Below are 16,853 nucleotides of genomic sequence, written 5' to 3' on the forward strand. Positions count from 1 at the left end.
TTCCTATAGAGGGTCTGGTGGCCAATGGAAACCTGAAAAAAAGGAATTTGAAGCCAGCTTCTTATTGACTCCAAGTCTAGCATTCCATTCACTATGTCATCTTCCCCTTTGTGTCTATAATATTATGTTGACCCTTGGGTGGCTAGCTATTTTTCTTATGTACATAGTGGGAGACTGGCCAGTGGTCCTCAGAAAATGTTGAGGAGTCTCTGTCTGTTGTTAAACCTGTGTGGGAGGTCTGGTGAGTCTTCCTCTGGAAGGGAAAAATGATATGTGATGGAATTACCCCCCCCCAATAGATATTACTAACTCTCATTCAGAACATGCATTGATATTCTATAACTATTTCTTATCCTCTTCATACCCAATGAAGAAAAACCTTTTCACTGGCTACTAATTCAGAACTAAGAGTTCATACAAAATGTTCCAATAGAGAAACTAAATCATTCTTTTCCTTGGTAGTAAGCAAGGAAGAACTGTAAGCCTCTGAGTGGGGTAGGTGCAGATATTTTGACTGTTTTTATCTCTTCCCTGAAAAGAAGTACTATCAGATTGCAACAAACATAAACCAAAACAAGAGTTGTTCATCACCAAAAGGTAAAACACACTTATAAAAATGTATTTGTGATCTTATTGATTTAGGAACATCTCAGTGAAGAACTTTCTTTAGTAATTCAACTTATAGTCTTAAAGAATTGTTTGGGGACACTGGAGGTTTGATTTCTTCCTTCACTGGGATTGACATGCTTCTGTTTCTTTGTTGTCTTGCTTTTGTTCACTCTTATGTTCAGGTGAAGAATATCAAGACAGCAGACCAAAATTCTACTTATGTGCTCTGAAAGGGTAGAGGAGCTAGCAGAGATACAAAGATGGCCATGGTCATGATGACTGCATTCAGAAAGGAGCTAGTCCTGAGGAAGAACCCACTTGAGCACTGGATTAACATGATAGTCACATGTTGCAATTGAGGGTTGTGTAATACAAAGAACCAACATTTTTGCTGGAACAAATTTTATTAGCAACCATTTTAAGTTTGAGCCTATTCTCTCTAGGAGCTAATTTTTGCTATAGCTTTTTAATAAATAAATCTTTGAAAAAGTTAATCAACATTCATTGCCTATCAATTACACCAAGGAGATTTCAATGGATTAAATTATACAGAAGAAATAATACCTGGCACAAGCAAATAATATTGGTGATAATGGTCACTTATGATTGATATTTGATAGAATATAATGGAATGGGAATTGGAGATGATAACGTAGAAGTCCCATGGGTGCACCCATAGAACTTCAAAGGTGTAATTTAGCCTGTTATGCTTTGGGAACTCAACCTATTAGTATGAGTGTGGATTGAGTGACTATATTCAGAGTATGTTATTTTTCTTCCCCCATTGGATTTGAAGGTCTATAATTGAACAATGTACAAAGATTCAAATAATCAGTATGTCTGTTTTTATTCTTCTTCCCTGAATAGAAATGCTATCAGATTTTACTGAGCAGAAATTAAGATAAGGTTTTTTCATCAACAAAAGGAGTAACATAGTTAAAATAAAACAAACTGTGATTTTAATGGTTCAGGAAGTTATCAGTAAGTACCTTCCTTTAGCAGTAATAATAATCATTAATAATAATTCTGCTGAATTACTTGGGGGCACTGAATGTTTAAATGACTTCCCTAGTATCTTACAACCAGTACTTATTAGACGTGGGACTCAAACTCAGTTCCCTATTCGTTAATCACTGCCTCTTGCATATGACATGGGGTTCCTTGCTGAGAATTCATAGCAATTACATATTTTTTATTTTTAACATAGGCTAGGCCTGTATTAAGTAGTACCACATGACTAGACAAGGATAAACAGCTCCACAAATGGCGAATGAGGTAATACTTTACAAGGAGACTGATGTCAAAGTATACAAGCCATTTGTTTTAGGAATTCTTGGAGGCAACTTTTGGAAAGAAAATTAAATTGAAAAAGGACAGGGAGATCATATATTTAAAAAGAGCAGTTGTAGAAAAAGCACATTAACATTTTTGGAATTCACAAATTCTATAGAAATCAATTTGGTGACCTCATATTTGATTCTTTTTTTTAACCTTTAATAAATTCACAATTTTCTACTAATGTCCTATTCTTATTGTGGTATGGACTTTAGGTTTCTAAGCATTTGGCCAGTAGAGTATAGATCTTGAGAGCTCTAATATCATGAAAAGGCTTCAAGTGCATGCAGAGACTTATTACCAAAGTAGTGACCATCAACTGATGAAGTTTTTTTGATTACAGCAACTCACTGAAACTACCTCCTTTTCACATATGGTCTGAAGTGTCCAACATTCAAATCTCTATTTCAATGCCTTAATACAGACTGTTTCTTACATCTACAATGCTCTCTGTTCTTATCTCTACATCTTAGAATCCTTACTCTCTGTTCAAAGCTTAACTTCAGGACTGTCTCCTGTATGAAGCATTTTCTGATCTTATTCCCTCCCTCTCCAGGTACAGGTAGCTAGGTGGCAAGGTGAATAGAAAACATGAGCTGGAATCTGGAAGACTGAATTAAAATACAGTCCAAACCATTAACTGTATGAACCAGGTTGAATCACTTAACCTCTGTCTGGCTCAGCATCCTCATTTGTAAAATTAAGATAACAATAGAATATACATTCCAGGGTTGTTGTGAGAATGACATATATTTTTTAAATGCTTTACAAATATTAAGTGAATGTTATTATTATATCTCCCCAGAAATTACTTTGCATTTACTTTGTATATACTGTATATCTACTTATATGAATGCATGTTATTTTGCCAATGGATATAAACTTCTTGAGGACAGGAACTATTTTGTCTTAGTGCCTTGAACATTGGCTGATACAGAGTTGATGCCTAAATAGTTCTTAATGATTGCTGTATCTGCTAAGGTGAGCTGCTTTTGTACAGAAGGAATCCCCAGTATCAACCAACAAGCTTTTTATTAAGCATCAGTAAAACCAAATATCACTTGAAGTACTAAAGCATAATGTCACCATATTTTTTTAACTCTCAGAAACTGAAGACATTAATTCATTATTTTTCAGAGCCATCATGCTGACTTAATCCTCTCACTTTATGCTCTCTCAGCAGATTATAAGACTAAAACACAGAAGAGTCTTAACTGTCTTTATTTGACAGTAAGATCAAAAGTCATCTCTCTCTAGAAATGAATTCAAGTACATTAATCCATGAGAACTTCAGACTATAAAAAATCAGAGGCCTTCCTACCATACTCTGGTAAAAAAAAATCATTTGATCCTTTAGGAAACTATTTTAGCAAAATCTGTTCAGTTTTCTTCTCCAGTAGTTAACCAACTTTCCAAGTAGGAGCAGTCAGATAGAGTCTATCAAAATGAAGACGAAAGTTTTACTTTGAGCTTTCCCATTGACTTGTTCTGTGGCTTTTTCTATGTCACTGACCATGATGGATTTTTCCTCTTTCTTTCTTGCCCCTGTCTTCCAAACATTATAACTGAATTTATCCTTTGACTGGCCCTCAGGTATAAATTCATTTACATCAATTCAACCAACATTATTAAGCATATTCTATGCATAAATCATTGGGCTATCCTTCCCTCCCCTAAAACTTTCTACCCCTCTTTCCACTCTCTATGAAGAGCTCTACTATTCTTCCAGCCTTCCCAATTTGTTACCTGTCATTATTTTTGACTTTTCACTCTTCTTCTCTTCACATATCCAGTCAGTTGACAACTTTTTGCTGCTTCTACCTCATCAATACCTCTTTCATCTGTCCCCTTCTTACAGAACACACAATCACCATCTTCCCAAAGACTCTTATCCCCTTCCACTTAAATTATTGAAATGGCCTCCTAATTGGTCTCCATGTCACAAATCTCCTCCTTCTTCAGTCTATCCACTTATAGCAACCATATAATTTTCCTTTGGCACAAATGACTTCCCTATTCAATCAATCTTGCCTTTAGGTTGAAAGATAAATTCCTCTGTCTGGCTTTTAAGGACCTTCACAACCTGGTCCCACCTAGCTTTCCAGCCTAATTATGCATGATTTTTCCTTCTCAACTGGTTTAGTTAAATTAATGTTCTTCCTGCTTTCTCAAAATATATTCCATCTCTTTGCAGTGATTGCCTCATGTCTGGAATGTATTCTCTCCTAAACTTCTACCCTCAAGAAAATCCTTCACTTCCTTCAAGACTCAGCTAAAATAGTTTTTAAAGATGGAGAACCAGAGAGATGATGTCACAACACTTCCATCAACATAAAGTAAGTTCATAGATATAAAGATGGAAGAGATTTCAAAGACCATCTGGTCCAAACTCTTTATTTTATAGATAAGACAACTGAGTCCCATAGTGACTTCTCCAAGGTTACATAAGGAGTAAGGCAGCTAAATGGCATAGTGGATGGAGTGTTGGACCTGAAGTCAGGAAGACTCATTTCTTAAGTTCAAATCTGGCTTCAAATACTTACTAGCTGTGTAATCTTGGGTAAGTCACTTAACTCTGCATCAGTTTCCTCATCTATAAAATAAGCTGAAAAAGGAAATGGTAAACTTCCAGTATCTTTGTTAAGAAAATCCCAAAATGGGGTCACAAAGGGTCAGATATGACTGAAACAAGTGAACAACACACAAGGAGTGCATAGGAAGTTAGTGTTTGAAGACAGATCCTCGTTCTCCAAACCTCCAAGTTGAGGTTTCTACTGTACCATGCTATCTTCTTAAGAGCTGACTTGTGCATGACCCTAGCTTTATAGAGGAGTTAATCTGACAGATTTGGCCCTCTTGGAAGTACAATACTTTTATTTGTGATTGCAATCCTTTTATTTCTGATCAAACCTAGAATTTCATCAGTAAAGAGAACTCCCAATGAGAAAACTCTCTTTACTATAAAGATCAACCTCTGCTTTGCAATTTACTGTCTCAGAGACTTGCTTAGGGCAGTAGTATCAAGTTCAGTTGAAACAGAGACCTTGAAACCATATAGAAGAATTCCTGTGGTTCACATATTGGTTTAGAAAACCACATATGAACATTATGTTTTATTGTTTTTTTTATTTATTTTTCTAAATATTTTTTCAATTACATTTTTAATCTGGTTCAGGTCACACTGTGAAATATTGCAGCTAGCAATGCAGTCAGTGGCCTTCATGTTTGAAATCTCAGTCTGGGTTACTGAAAAAAATTAAGTGAGTTGCCTAGACATCATATTGCCAGAATATCAGATCTGGAACCCAGGTTTTCCTGACTCTCAGGCCAAGTCTTCATCCATAACTTAGTATAGTGCTTCTAATGCTTAGCTCAAGGTCTGGCACACAGTAGGCACTTTAAATGTTTATTGAATTATATGAATGAATTTATTCATTACATCCCTCTTAAGGGATGCAAAGACTGGAATAATAAACAGTGAATACAAATATGGAGTCATGGATCAGAAAATGCTATTTTAATTGTCTAATCTGGTTCCATGGTATTTCCAAGCCTGAACAAATAGTTGGAGCTTATCTGAAAGCACCATATCTGCTGTGGGATGAGCTTAGTATTCCAGTTCAGATACACTTGGACATCTCTAAGTCATGTTCTTTAGACCTAAATCCCAGGACTTGCTGAATCTCTGACCCTTTCCTAACCTGGAACCAAATACTTGGTGTCTAGAAAGTACCCTCTAAATGAGGAGAGTCAGCTGATGTATACAGTGTGGCACTGTAAAAAGAATTTTTAATTTGGAGCCAAAGCATTTGTGTGCAACCTGTGATATTGCTACTTACTCTGTGATTTTGGGAAAGTCACATATCTACTGTAAGCCTCTATTTTAAATGACTTTAAAATTCTTAAAATAAGGGAGTTGGATTGGATGACTGTAAGTTTCTTCTAAGCTTTAAATCTATCATCCTATTTACATCATCAGTTCCTTTGATTTGAGGCTAAGAGCTATTCCTCCTAATTATCATTTGCCTACTATTCCTCCTAATTATCATTTGATGTAATAGGCATTATTCCCATTTTACATATGAAGAAACCAAGCCTTATTGAAATCATGACATTCACTTGTGGTCAGAGGAGAGATTCCTGGTCTTCCCTGACTCCAAATTCAGCTCTGTCTATGTATGTTATACTGTCATGGTGAGGTAAAGACAGACTATACACTTGATTTGCCATGATGATGAATCTCGTTCAGTTCAACAGTAATGATTTTTGAGCTTAAATGTCTCAGGGTAGGAAAGGAATTTGGGAAACTATTTGGTGACCTTTACCCAGGCAACAATGCAATCTTCCAGTATAAGAAAGGAGACCAGCACAATTTCAACCTTAGAAAGAGATCCTGCCAGGTCTACCCAAAAGTGCTGTCCCATAGATGCTTCAGCACTCACTCTATAAAGTTGGCATGTGGTTTAATTATTATCTCCAAGCAAATAATTCCCAGATTTATATCTTTTTATTTTGAGTTAAAGGTCCATGTTACTGTCTATGGGATATTTCATACTGGATGTATCCTATAGGCAACTCAAACTCAACATGTTCAAAACAGAAATCCCTTCATAAACCACTACATTATTACTATTGAGGCTACCACCATTTTCTCAGTCACTCAGGTTCAAATCCCTAGCATCAACCTTGATTCCTTTTTCTCACTCACTCAATAATTTATCAAATCCTTTTTTCCCCTACCCACACAATATCTCTTGGAGCCAACCTCTTCTCACTAGTTACACCTTAGTTCAGGTACTCATTTCTTTTTTCTTGGACTCTTACAATACCCACTAATTGGTTTCCTGTCTATACCACATGCTCTTGACAATTATTTTCTTTAAGTGTAAGTTTGACTCCATTATTTCTCTATTTAATGAATTCCATTGGTTCTTGATTACCTCTAGAAAGAAATACAACTCTTCTGTTTGAAATATAAAGTGCTGCAAAATTCAATCCCAAACTACCTTTTCTGCATTAATATATATTCTTGTTATCTGGTCATTTAGCTCTGTGAGAATCTTCATGACCCCATTTGGGGTCTTATTGGCAAAGATATTGGAGTGGCTTGCCCTTTCCTTCTCCAGCCCATTTTACATGGCTGGAGATGAGGAAACTGAGGCAAACAAGGTTTAGTGACTTTCAAGTGAGTCTGAGGCTAAATTTGAACTTAGGTCTTTCTGACCCTGGGCCAGGTGCTCTATCCCCTGCATCCAGCTGCATCTTAAATATCCATCATCCTCTAGCTAATCAAATTGGGCATCTTTAAGTTCCTCATCTACCACAAGATTTTCCCACCCTTTGAGCTAGCTATATACTATGTCTTAAATCCCTTTCTTCTTTATCTCCATAACTTAAAATCTCAACTTAACACATGTCAAAGGCTTTGCAAACCTTATAGCCATATATAAAGCTATAAAGCACCAACTTTTTTTTAGGGTTTTTATTTGCAAGGCAAATGGGGTTAAGTGGCTTGCCCAAGGCCACACAGCTAGGTAATTATTAAGTGTCTGAGACTGGATTTGAACCCAGGTACTCCTGACTCCAGGGCCAGTGCTTTATCCACTGTGCCACCTAGCTACCCCCTAAAGCACTAACTTCTTTATCAAGGTTTTCCAGATCCCCCAGTTACTAATGCCCTCTCCCCTTACTCTTCATCATTTCGTATCTATTTTACATAAACCTACTTATTTTAGGCATTGTCTTTCCAGACAGAGTGTAAAATCCTTTAGGACAGGAATTATTTTCATTCTTATCTTTTGTGTCCCTACTTAGCACAAATGATGACACTTAAGAAATGCCTAATATTAATTGATGTCCAGATTTTGGCATGAAATCCTCTCTCTTCTTTACATACATTCTTAAGTCCTTTTGCGTTTTGCTGTCTGACTCTAAAATAATATCTAATGATAATTATGATGATGATGATGATGAGGAGGAGAACTTACAATTATATAAGCACTTGAAGGTTTGCATATATTTTTATTTGATCTTCACAACAACCCTTTTAGGGAGGTGCCATTATAATTCCCATTTTACAGATGAGGCTAAAAGCAGTTCAGAGGCTAGTAACATGCCTGGGACAAATAGCTATATTAAAAGGCAAGATTTCAACTTGCATTTTCTGATTCCAATTAAACCACACTAGTTGTCTCAAAAATCTCTTGCTAAGAAAGTTCAGATAACACAAATTATTGCCAGATGTGAAGGGGGAAAAATCAATCCCCTAAAGTTGGGTCTTTCTGGTTGATTGGAGGGACAATCAGCCTGTGACGTACTTTATCATCCTTATCTGCACTAATATAACATGACCATCAATAGAAACAGAGTGATAGATTTCACCCTATGGGGCAATATATTTGGGCATGGGTCCTACAGTAAATAATTCCTCCCCTATTCCAATATCCAGATTCTTCCCAGTCATCCACTAGGGAGGATCGACAGCACTGAGGCCAGAACAGATCACACTAGCCTCCAAGACACAGAGGGAAAAAAAAAAGTCCCTTCCCTCAAGAAGATTACATTCTGCTAGGGAAGAAATAGTACATTCATAGAAAAATTGAGATAAGATATGGACAAAGTAATTTAGGAGGGCAACAGACCATTAGCAGCTAAAGATGGTCAGGAAAGTTCTTGTATGTGAGGTGCTTCTTAAGTTAAGACCTAAAGGGAGGTAGGATGCATGGAGATGAAGAGGAAGTGTTTTCTAAGAACTGGAGGGAGTTGGGGAAAAGAGAGAGCTACACAAGCACAAAGAGGAAAAAGATGAAACATTGGGGAGAAATAAGAAGGCCAGTTTGGCTGAAATGTTTAGTTGGTCTCTTCCAAAGCAGAATTATTGGTTAATTTTTTTGGAACTTGTCTATGCAGTGCCTTTAGGAATTTCACAATCCTGAAACCAGAGAATCTAGTTATTAATGTTGTCAATGTTAGGATGTGATTTTTCAGTGGAGACAGGCAAATCTTAGGGGCATGACTCAGATAGCAGCAGGGCAGCTAGAATTCTTTATCTATCAACCAAGACATCCAACCCAATAATGAAAAGATAAACGAGGCTCACCCATTGTTTCACTGACCTCCAGTCAAAGGCTTAGTAAAGGCAAGACCAAGAATAGAAATAGGAAAGCCATCAAAGGGCAAGGAAACTAAGTTAGCCTTTAATTCTTTCCCCTTCCCACTGGTCAATCTACCCATGCTCACCTGACTGATGAAACCTGTAGAGGAACACTGTCTGACCCAAAGACTAAATTTCCTCTTTTTTCTCTTGCGCAGTTCTCGCTCTGTGCATGTAGCAATGAACACTGGGTCCTCATCAATCAGGGGTTCGTGTAGCACCTGCCAACATGATGAAAAAAAGAATCATAGAATCTTAAATAGTAAAGAGATCTCTGGAAACATTCCACCCAATGTCACACTCTCCACCACAGCTTCCCTGACATGAATACTTCTACTTATAGGGAACTTGGCTATCCCTTTTTTTCACCTTATATTTTATTTTTCCCAATTGCATGTAGAAACAATTTTTTAAATTGTGTTTTGCAACATGTGAGATTATCAACCTTGATGGAAGGGGGTCCTTCAACCAAGGGCAACAATATTAGGCTGGCTATGGACAATGTTATTCCCATCCAGAGGAAGAAAAACAAAACAAAACAAAACAAAAAAACAACCCTTCAGAATATGATGAACACTTTATAAAATTATCTCATGTATATCTTTCCCATAATCCTAATTTCTCATACCAAAATGACTAATCTGTAAACATATTTATCAAAAATATATAAGTACAGTGCTAACCTGACTGTTCGCCATTGAGGGAAGGGGGGTGAGTAGGGAGAGTGGAAGGAAATTTTGTAACTTAAAAATATACATGTGCATATGGCTAAAAATAAATAAATAAATAATAAAATAAAATTGTGTGTTTCAAATTTTCTTCCTCCTCCCCTTTCCCCCATTGAACAAGAAAACAATCTGATATGAATTTTGCATATATAGCCGTGCAAAATATATCATGTGAAAGAAAATGCAGACCCACTTCAAAAAAAAGAAAAAATAAGAAAAAGAAAGTAAAAAAATTTGCTTTGATACGCATTCAAATTCCATTAATTCTTTTTTTAGTGATGGATAGCACTTTTCATCCTAAGTCCTTTGGAACTGTCTTGGATCACTGTATTTCTGAAACTATGTAAGTCATTCAAAGATAATCATCATGCAATATTACTGTTATTGTGTATATTCTTCTCTTGTTTCTGCTCACTCCATTTTGCATCATGTATGTCTTTCCAGGTTTGTCTGAAATCTGCCTGTTCATCATTTCCTCAAGTATATATATATATACATATATATATGTATATATACATATATATGTATATATATATATCAGAACTTGTTCAGTCTTTCCTTCATTGATTGACATCTCAATTTTCACTTCTTTCATACAACAAACAAAGCTGTTATAAAGATTTTTGTATGTGTAAGTCCTTTTCATTTTTTTAAAAAAAACTCTTTGTAGTATATTTCTGGGTGAGAGGATTATGCATGGTTTTCTAACCCTTTGGACATAGCTCCAAATTGCTCCAGAATGGTTTGATCAGTTCACATTTGGTGACAGTGCGTTAATGTTCTGATTTTCCCATATTCCCTACAACATTTGTCATTTTTCCCTTTTTGTTGTATTAGCCAATCTGACAGATATGAGGGAATATCTCAAGTTATTTTAATTTGCATTTCTCTAATCAGTAGGGTTTTAGACTATTTAAAAAATATAGCTATAGATAGCTTTGATTATTTTGTCTGTAAACTATTGCTTCATATTCTTTGACCATTTATCAATTGGATGATTTGTATTAGGGGATAGTTTATTTTTATTCTTATAAATTTGATTCATTTCTCTATTTATCTGAGAAATGAGACCTTCATCAGAGAAATTTGCTGTAAAAATGTTTCCACAGTTATGATTACTATGTATTTCCCTCCATTCTATTTTCCCCCACTTATCTTTTTCATCCTCCTTTTTCCCAGTCTCTCCTCAAAAGTGTTTTGCTTCTGACCACTGCCTCCCCCAATCTACCCTCCTTTCTATCAACCCCATATCTTCTCCTCTCTTCCCTATAAGGTAAGATAGATTTCTCAACTGAACATAAATGTAATTTCTCTTTGAGCCAATTCCAATGAAAGTAAGATTTAAGTATTGTCAGCCACTTTTCCCATCCCATCTTTCTCTACCCTGTAAAATTTCTTTCACACCTCTGTTATGTGAGATAATTTACCCTATTCTAAATCTCCCTTCCCTACTCTCCCAGTTTCTTTCAACTATTTCTCATATGGCATAGACTTGGAGTCCTATATACCATCCTGGCCACCTAGTCTATATCTCTCTTTCTTTTCTTTCTTTTTTTTTAAGTTTTTGCAAGGCAATGGGATTAAGTGACTTGCCCAAGGTCACACAGCAAAGTAATTATTACATGTCTGAGAACAGATTTGAACTCAGGTCTTCTTGACTCCAGGGCTGGTGATCTATCCACTGCACTATCTAACTGGCCCTCTTTTTCTTTTCTGCAAAGGTATGAGATGTTCTACTTTATGCTCAATACCCTCAGTGTCCCCAACTATTTCCTTACTCCCATCTATAAGGACTCCAGTTGCTAATGTCTATCAGTAAACATGCAGGAATTATTTCTTGTCATTTCAGCACTACTCTCATGCCTCATTGTAGCATGGAGGGGACCTTGAGATCTCAGAGGTCATCTATGTTATCGAGGCAAAGCTCTAGCAGTCCTTAACAGAAGAGAGAGGACTGAGTGGTCCCAGAAACAAATGAGATATTATGGTCCAAGGACCACCCTGGGTAAGTGGACTCATCTCATCTGGTGTGGAGAGACTTATCACCAAAAGGCTGGCCACAAAGTGATTCATTTTTCCAGAAACAACAACTTGTGAATACTGCCTACACAAGTGGAGGCACAGTCAACATGAGTATTTGTTTTGTTTGACTATATTTATTTGAGATATATATCCAGGAAGGAAGTGAGGCAAGGAGAGTATTGGCGATAGTGATTAAAAAAAAAGACAAGAATAAACCAATGAAACATTAAAAAGACACAAGGAAGAAAGTAAAAGGATGCTTAAGTTCAGTCAGTTTTGTTCCATTTAGGAGCAGCTAGCTGGCAAAGGAGCACTAAGTAATACAGTGTTGAGCCTGGAGTCAGGAAAACTCATTTTTCTGAGTTCAGATTTAGCCTCAAATGCTTACTAGCTGTATGAATGAGAAAGTTCCTTAACCCTGTCTGCTTCAGTTTCTCATTTGTAAAATGAACTGGAGAAAGAAATAGCAAAATGCTACAATATCTCTACCAAGAAAATTCCAAATGAATTCATGACTGAAAAATAACTGAATAATAATTTTTTACTTTCATGTTAAATTTAATATACACTTAAAAACAAATTATGTAATAAAAAGTTCATGGTTGCATATAAAATATTTTTGCTAATAATAGAATTCAGGTATAAATTATGTATTATGTGCATATAACAATATTTTATTATTATTTTGTTCTTTATATATTAAGATACTTGTCTATAATTTTTTAAAAATATTTTGAGAATGGAGGGGGTTACAATTCTGCAACCCTAAACAAATACACATTAAAGAATTCCTTAAGTGTTTAAATTAGGCCACATTTGTTTTGTATTGTTTTTTGAGCAACCTCATCAACAATATTGACCTCCTTGTAGTTTTCACATAAACCACATTCAAAGGAGGACTTTTTCTATTCCAAACTTGCAAAATGCAAGAGAATAGCAAGTCATGGCACAGCATGCAAGCTCCCTTTCAGCTTCTCTTACTTCTGCCTTCACATACACTTCAGCCCTTCCTGACTCATAACCCATTTAAAGCACCATTTGGAACCACTCAAGCAAAATGGATAAGTTACACACAGAGCAATCCATTGGTTGGTAGGGGATAGAAGTGGTGGTGGTGGGGAAGACATGTTCTGGGAGCAAGCAAAATGCTTTGAAAAAGAAAACATTATAATGTGGTTTGCTACTAAGGCATTGTCTGTCCAATTATGCCTTCTACAGGAATGAGTCATCTTCCTCCTTTGAGGCTGCACTAAATGAACCTATTCACTCTCATCTTCAAAAAGAAAATGTACTTATAATCCATTTGCATTACACATATAATCAGGCATGTATTTATATTTAATCCATGCTCTATCAAAGATTGGGAGTCAGCAAGAATTTCTGACCCATAATGATTTTTCCTTTCTATAATCATTTAATGAATTTTTAATGGTTCATTACTAAAAGCAGTCACAGCTCAATATGTTCCCACAGATTCTCCTGAAACTTTGAATGCCAGAAAGATCACTTTTCCCGTTCTGGATTCAGATCCACAAACTTTTCCTTATTGATCTACTACATATACATTGTATACATAAGTCAGAGGGAGTCAGAAATTGGGGGGGTATCTTTTTTTCCGACTTCCAGTTTTGAAAGAGAAAGGGTCAGGTTTTTTCCTTTTATATTTGAAGTTGTGTTGTATTGAAAAGGGTTTGCATTTAATTTGCTTGGTCCCAGAGGGAAAAACTAGGACTAATGGATATTAGTTACATATGTTGTTACAATGTAAGAGGTAACATCTCAAAAAAATATTGAGAATTGGACTAGGTTATCTTGGATTCTATCCAAATTACTTAGAAGACATAATAAAGATTCAATGTTTGAAAGTCAAAGGATAATATAAAAATTGAAATTAAAAGAAAAAAATTTAAATACTGTTATCATCTCTTCTGCTATTATGTATTAAGGAACTACCAAGGAAGGAATTAATAGTCTCCAGGATTCCTGACAGTCTACCTCAGATGAGTAGGTATAAACTAGGGCAAATTATTCATATATAGGAACCAAAGAGATGGAGAAATGCTTAAATACAGAAGAAAACCAGGGCTATATCATCACAGAGCTCACAATTTACTTAGGGACATATAAGAATACTTTATATGTTGCTTCGTAAATTTTCATAATAAAAATGAGTGCCAATTAATAGAATTATAGAATACTAAAATTGAAAGTAACTTTAGATCATCTTGTCTAATTCCTTTATTTTGCACAAAGGGAAGAGAAAAGTAACTTGTCCATAGTCACATTAATAGGTGATGACAGGATATGGATAGGAACCCAAATCTTTGCACTCCTAGTCTACTGTTGCTTTCTTCTAGACTTGGCTCTCTATAAAATACTAAGAGGATCCCAGTCAAGGTTCATCCTTGGCTTATTTAATGCTATTATTACCAGGGCTTTATTCTGCTCAATTTCATTAAATTTGAACTACCATAGAAGTACGAAAAGGACAATCAGAGAAACAAGAAGACAGAAGCATACAAAAACAACCTCTTTTAATCTTGGCTGCAGGGAAGCCTTTTAGGAAGGATCAAAAAAGTAAGGAACTAGAGATGACTATTTCTAGAAATCAAAGGAAACTCTGTATCACTAAATTCATCCTTCAAAGACTTGAGTATTTTCCATATGGGAAACACCAATACATTGTAGAGTACAATAGCCATCTCATAATTGGGGGGGAAGGAAAAAGAGTTAGCAATGGCAATATTTTTTAGGACCAGACTTGTGACTTCATTGACATAGGGAACTCCTGGTAAGGACATACCTTCTGTCATTGAAAGTAAATTATTGGGGCAGCTAGGTGGCGTAGTGGATAAAGCACCGGCCTTGGAGTCAGGAGTACCTGGGTTCAAATCCAGTCTCAGACAATTAACAATTACCTAGCTGTGTGGCCTTGGGCAAGCCACTTAACCCCATTTGCCTTGCAAAAAAAAAAAAAACCTAAAAAAAAAAGCAAGTAAATTATTGTTCTTTAACTCATACTCTTAGAGGGTTATCCAAAAACACTGACAGATGAAGTCACTCTTTTGGGCTAGCACGTGTCACAGACAAGACTTGAACATCAATCTCCTTGACTCTGAAGGTCCTTCTCTATCCACCATCTGGAGGCTGTTACTGGTGTGAAAGCACCAACTAAAAGATTCTCTGGCATTAGCCTCTTTTGCCTTGAAGCTTACCTCTAATCCCTTCTCAGTCTGTCAACTAGCATTGATTCAATTGCCTACCTACTATACAGCAGTCACTATGCTAAATGCTGGAGATACAAAGAAAGGTAAAAGACATTCTTTACTCTCAAGGAAATTATAGTCTAATGAAGTTTCTAACAGAAAATATGCAAAGAAACCCAAACAGAATGGTTTTTCATCCTCCATGAAGCCCTTTTTTGACCTTTTCTCTCTCCTTAACAAGTAAAAATTGATTCTTCTTTAAACTTTAAATTGCTCTTTATTACAGATTTATCCATGTTCTTTTTTGGATTATAATTAATTGTGTATGTGATAACAGAAGGACTTGAATCCATTTATTTCTGTTGCCAAGGCAAGCTACCAAACGATGATATCTTTCCACACTAAGTACTTCTCCAACCCAATAGCTAACACTGTCCTCTATGACTAGGATGCCTTCTCTCTTCTGCATTTCAGAATTCTTATCTTCCTTCAAGGTTCAGCTTATTTTCTACCTTTCTTTTGAAGTCCTTTTTGATCCTATTATATTTTTCTCCAAATTATCTCTACAACAACAAAAAATTCAATTAAACCTTATTTTATATTATATTCCAGCACAATCATTTCATAGAATATAAGATCCTTGAAGGCAGACTATCTTTTTTTCTTAAATTTCTTTCTTCCTAGGACTTTGAACATATTAGTTGCTTAAGAAATGTTAACTTCATTGAAAAATTGCCAATAATTTGTGTGATTTTGGTAGATGTTTTAACATCCTTTGCTTCAATTCTCTCATCTGTTAGATGGAGATTTTATCACCTGATTCAATACAGGACAAAAAAATCAAGAGCACAACATTTTGCAAACAAAGTAGGAATAGAAACCATGGGGAGAAGGAGCATGACAAGAGGAAATGTGATGAGAAAACAAAAGATATAATAAAATCCATTTTTGAAAAAAAAGAAAGACAACATGAATGAGAGGAAACATTTCCAATCTGGGACTTCTTTTTTTAAAAATAAACTTGACTTCTCAAACAGATTCTTTTCTATAGCAAAAAAATTTTCCCTCAAAATCTTACAAATAGAAAAGAAGAAAAAAAATGAAAGAATAAAATTTCCCACTTCTTTTAAGAAGAATTTATGAAGTACTATGCACATAGTAGGTATATGCACTCACAAACTTCTATGGTGAGGATCCAAGGCAAAGTCAAGGGTGTTCTCATCTTATCTTCATTCAGATACATCAACATTCAATCCTAGTTATTATTGGTATCTTTTCCTGAAGAATCTGCATGCCCAGAGTTTTTAACTTACTACTATCCAAAAAACTTTTGGATTATAAACTACATGAGGTCATGTTTTATGGGCCTTTAATCTCCTTAGGGAACTATCACTGAATTTCATAAATATTAGTAGGTTAAAAGTCAATATTGTTGACCTCAGAGACAGTAGATCTATCACTGACCCATACTGTTATGACCCTGGGAAATTTCTTTTACCTTGTAGAGTCGTGTCCCAGAAATCTCTCCCCACCTAATTCAATTGAAACCTTACTAAGGATATTGTTCTCTGCTGAGATGGTAAGGAAATGTCCTATTAGTTCCAACACCTGTTTGATTGTGCTAAAAATGATTGGTGATTGAGTCTGAAGGAACTATTCACTTTATGGTTTATAAAGGAGTCAAGAAGAAAGGTTCCACTTCTTTCTAGGACCTCCTTTGAAGAAGAACTTTTTATCAGCATTTTCTTTCTAAGGAATTGTATTGTATTGTTGAATACTCAAAGTTACTCTGAGATACAT

General features: G+C 35.6%; 1 protein-coding gene across 2 annotated transcripts in view; it reads right to left on the minus strand.

The window, feature by feature from the left end:
* PGBD5 (piggyBac transposable element derived 5) overlaps positions 1 to 16,853 on the minus strand; it is a 174,633-nt gene that overhangs the window by 52,855 nt on the left and 104,925 nt on the right. For both annotated transcript variants that reach the window (XR_012475765.1, XM_074223037.1), the window contains exon 3: positions 9,184 to 9,318. Coding sequence is in view for 1 of the 2 variants with exons in the window: in XM_074223037.1 (XP_074079138.1) it covers positions 9,184 to 9,318 (135 nt within the window). In the remaining variant the exon portion in view is untranslated. The remainder of the gene's footprint in view (positions 1 to 9,183; positions 9,319 to 16,853) is intronic.

The sequence above is a fragment of the Macrotis lagotis genome, chromosome 2 (assembly GCF_037893015.1).
Source record: "Macrotis lagotis isolate mMagLag1 chromosome 2, bilby.v1.9.chrom.fasta, whole genome shotgun sequence".
NCBI classification, from domain to species: Eukaryota; Metazoa; Chordata; class Mammalia; order Peramelemorphia; family Peramelidae; genus Macrotis; species Macrotis lagotis.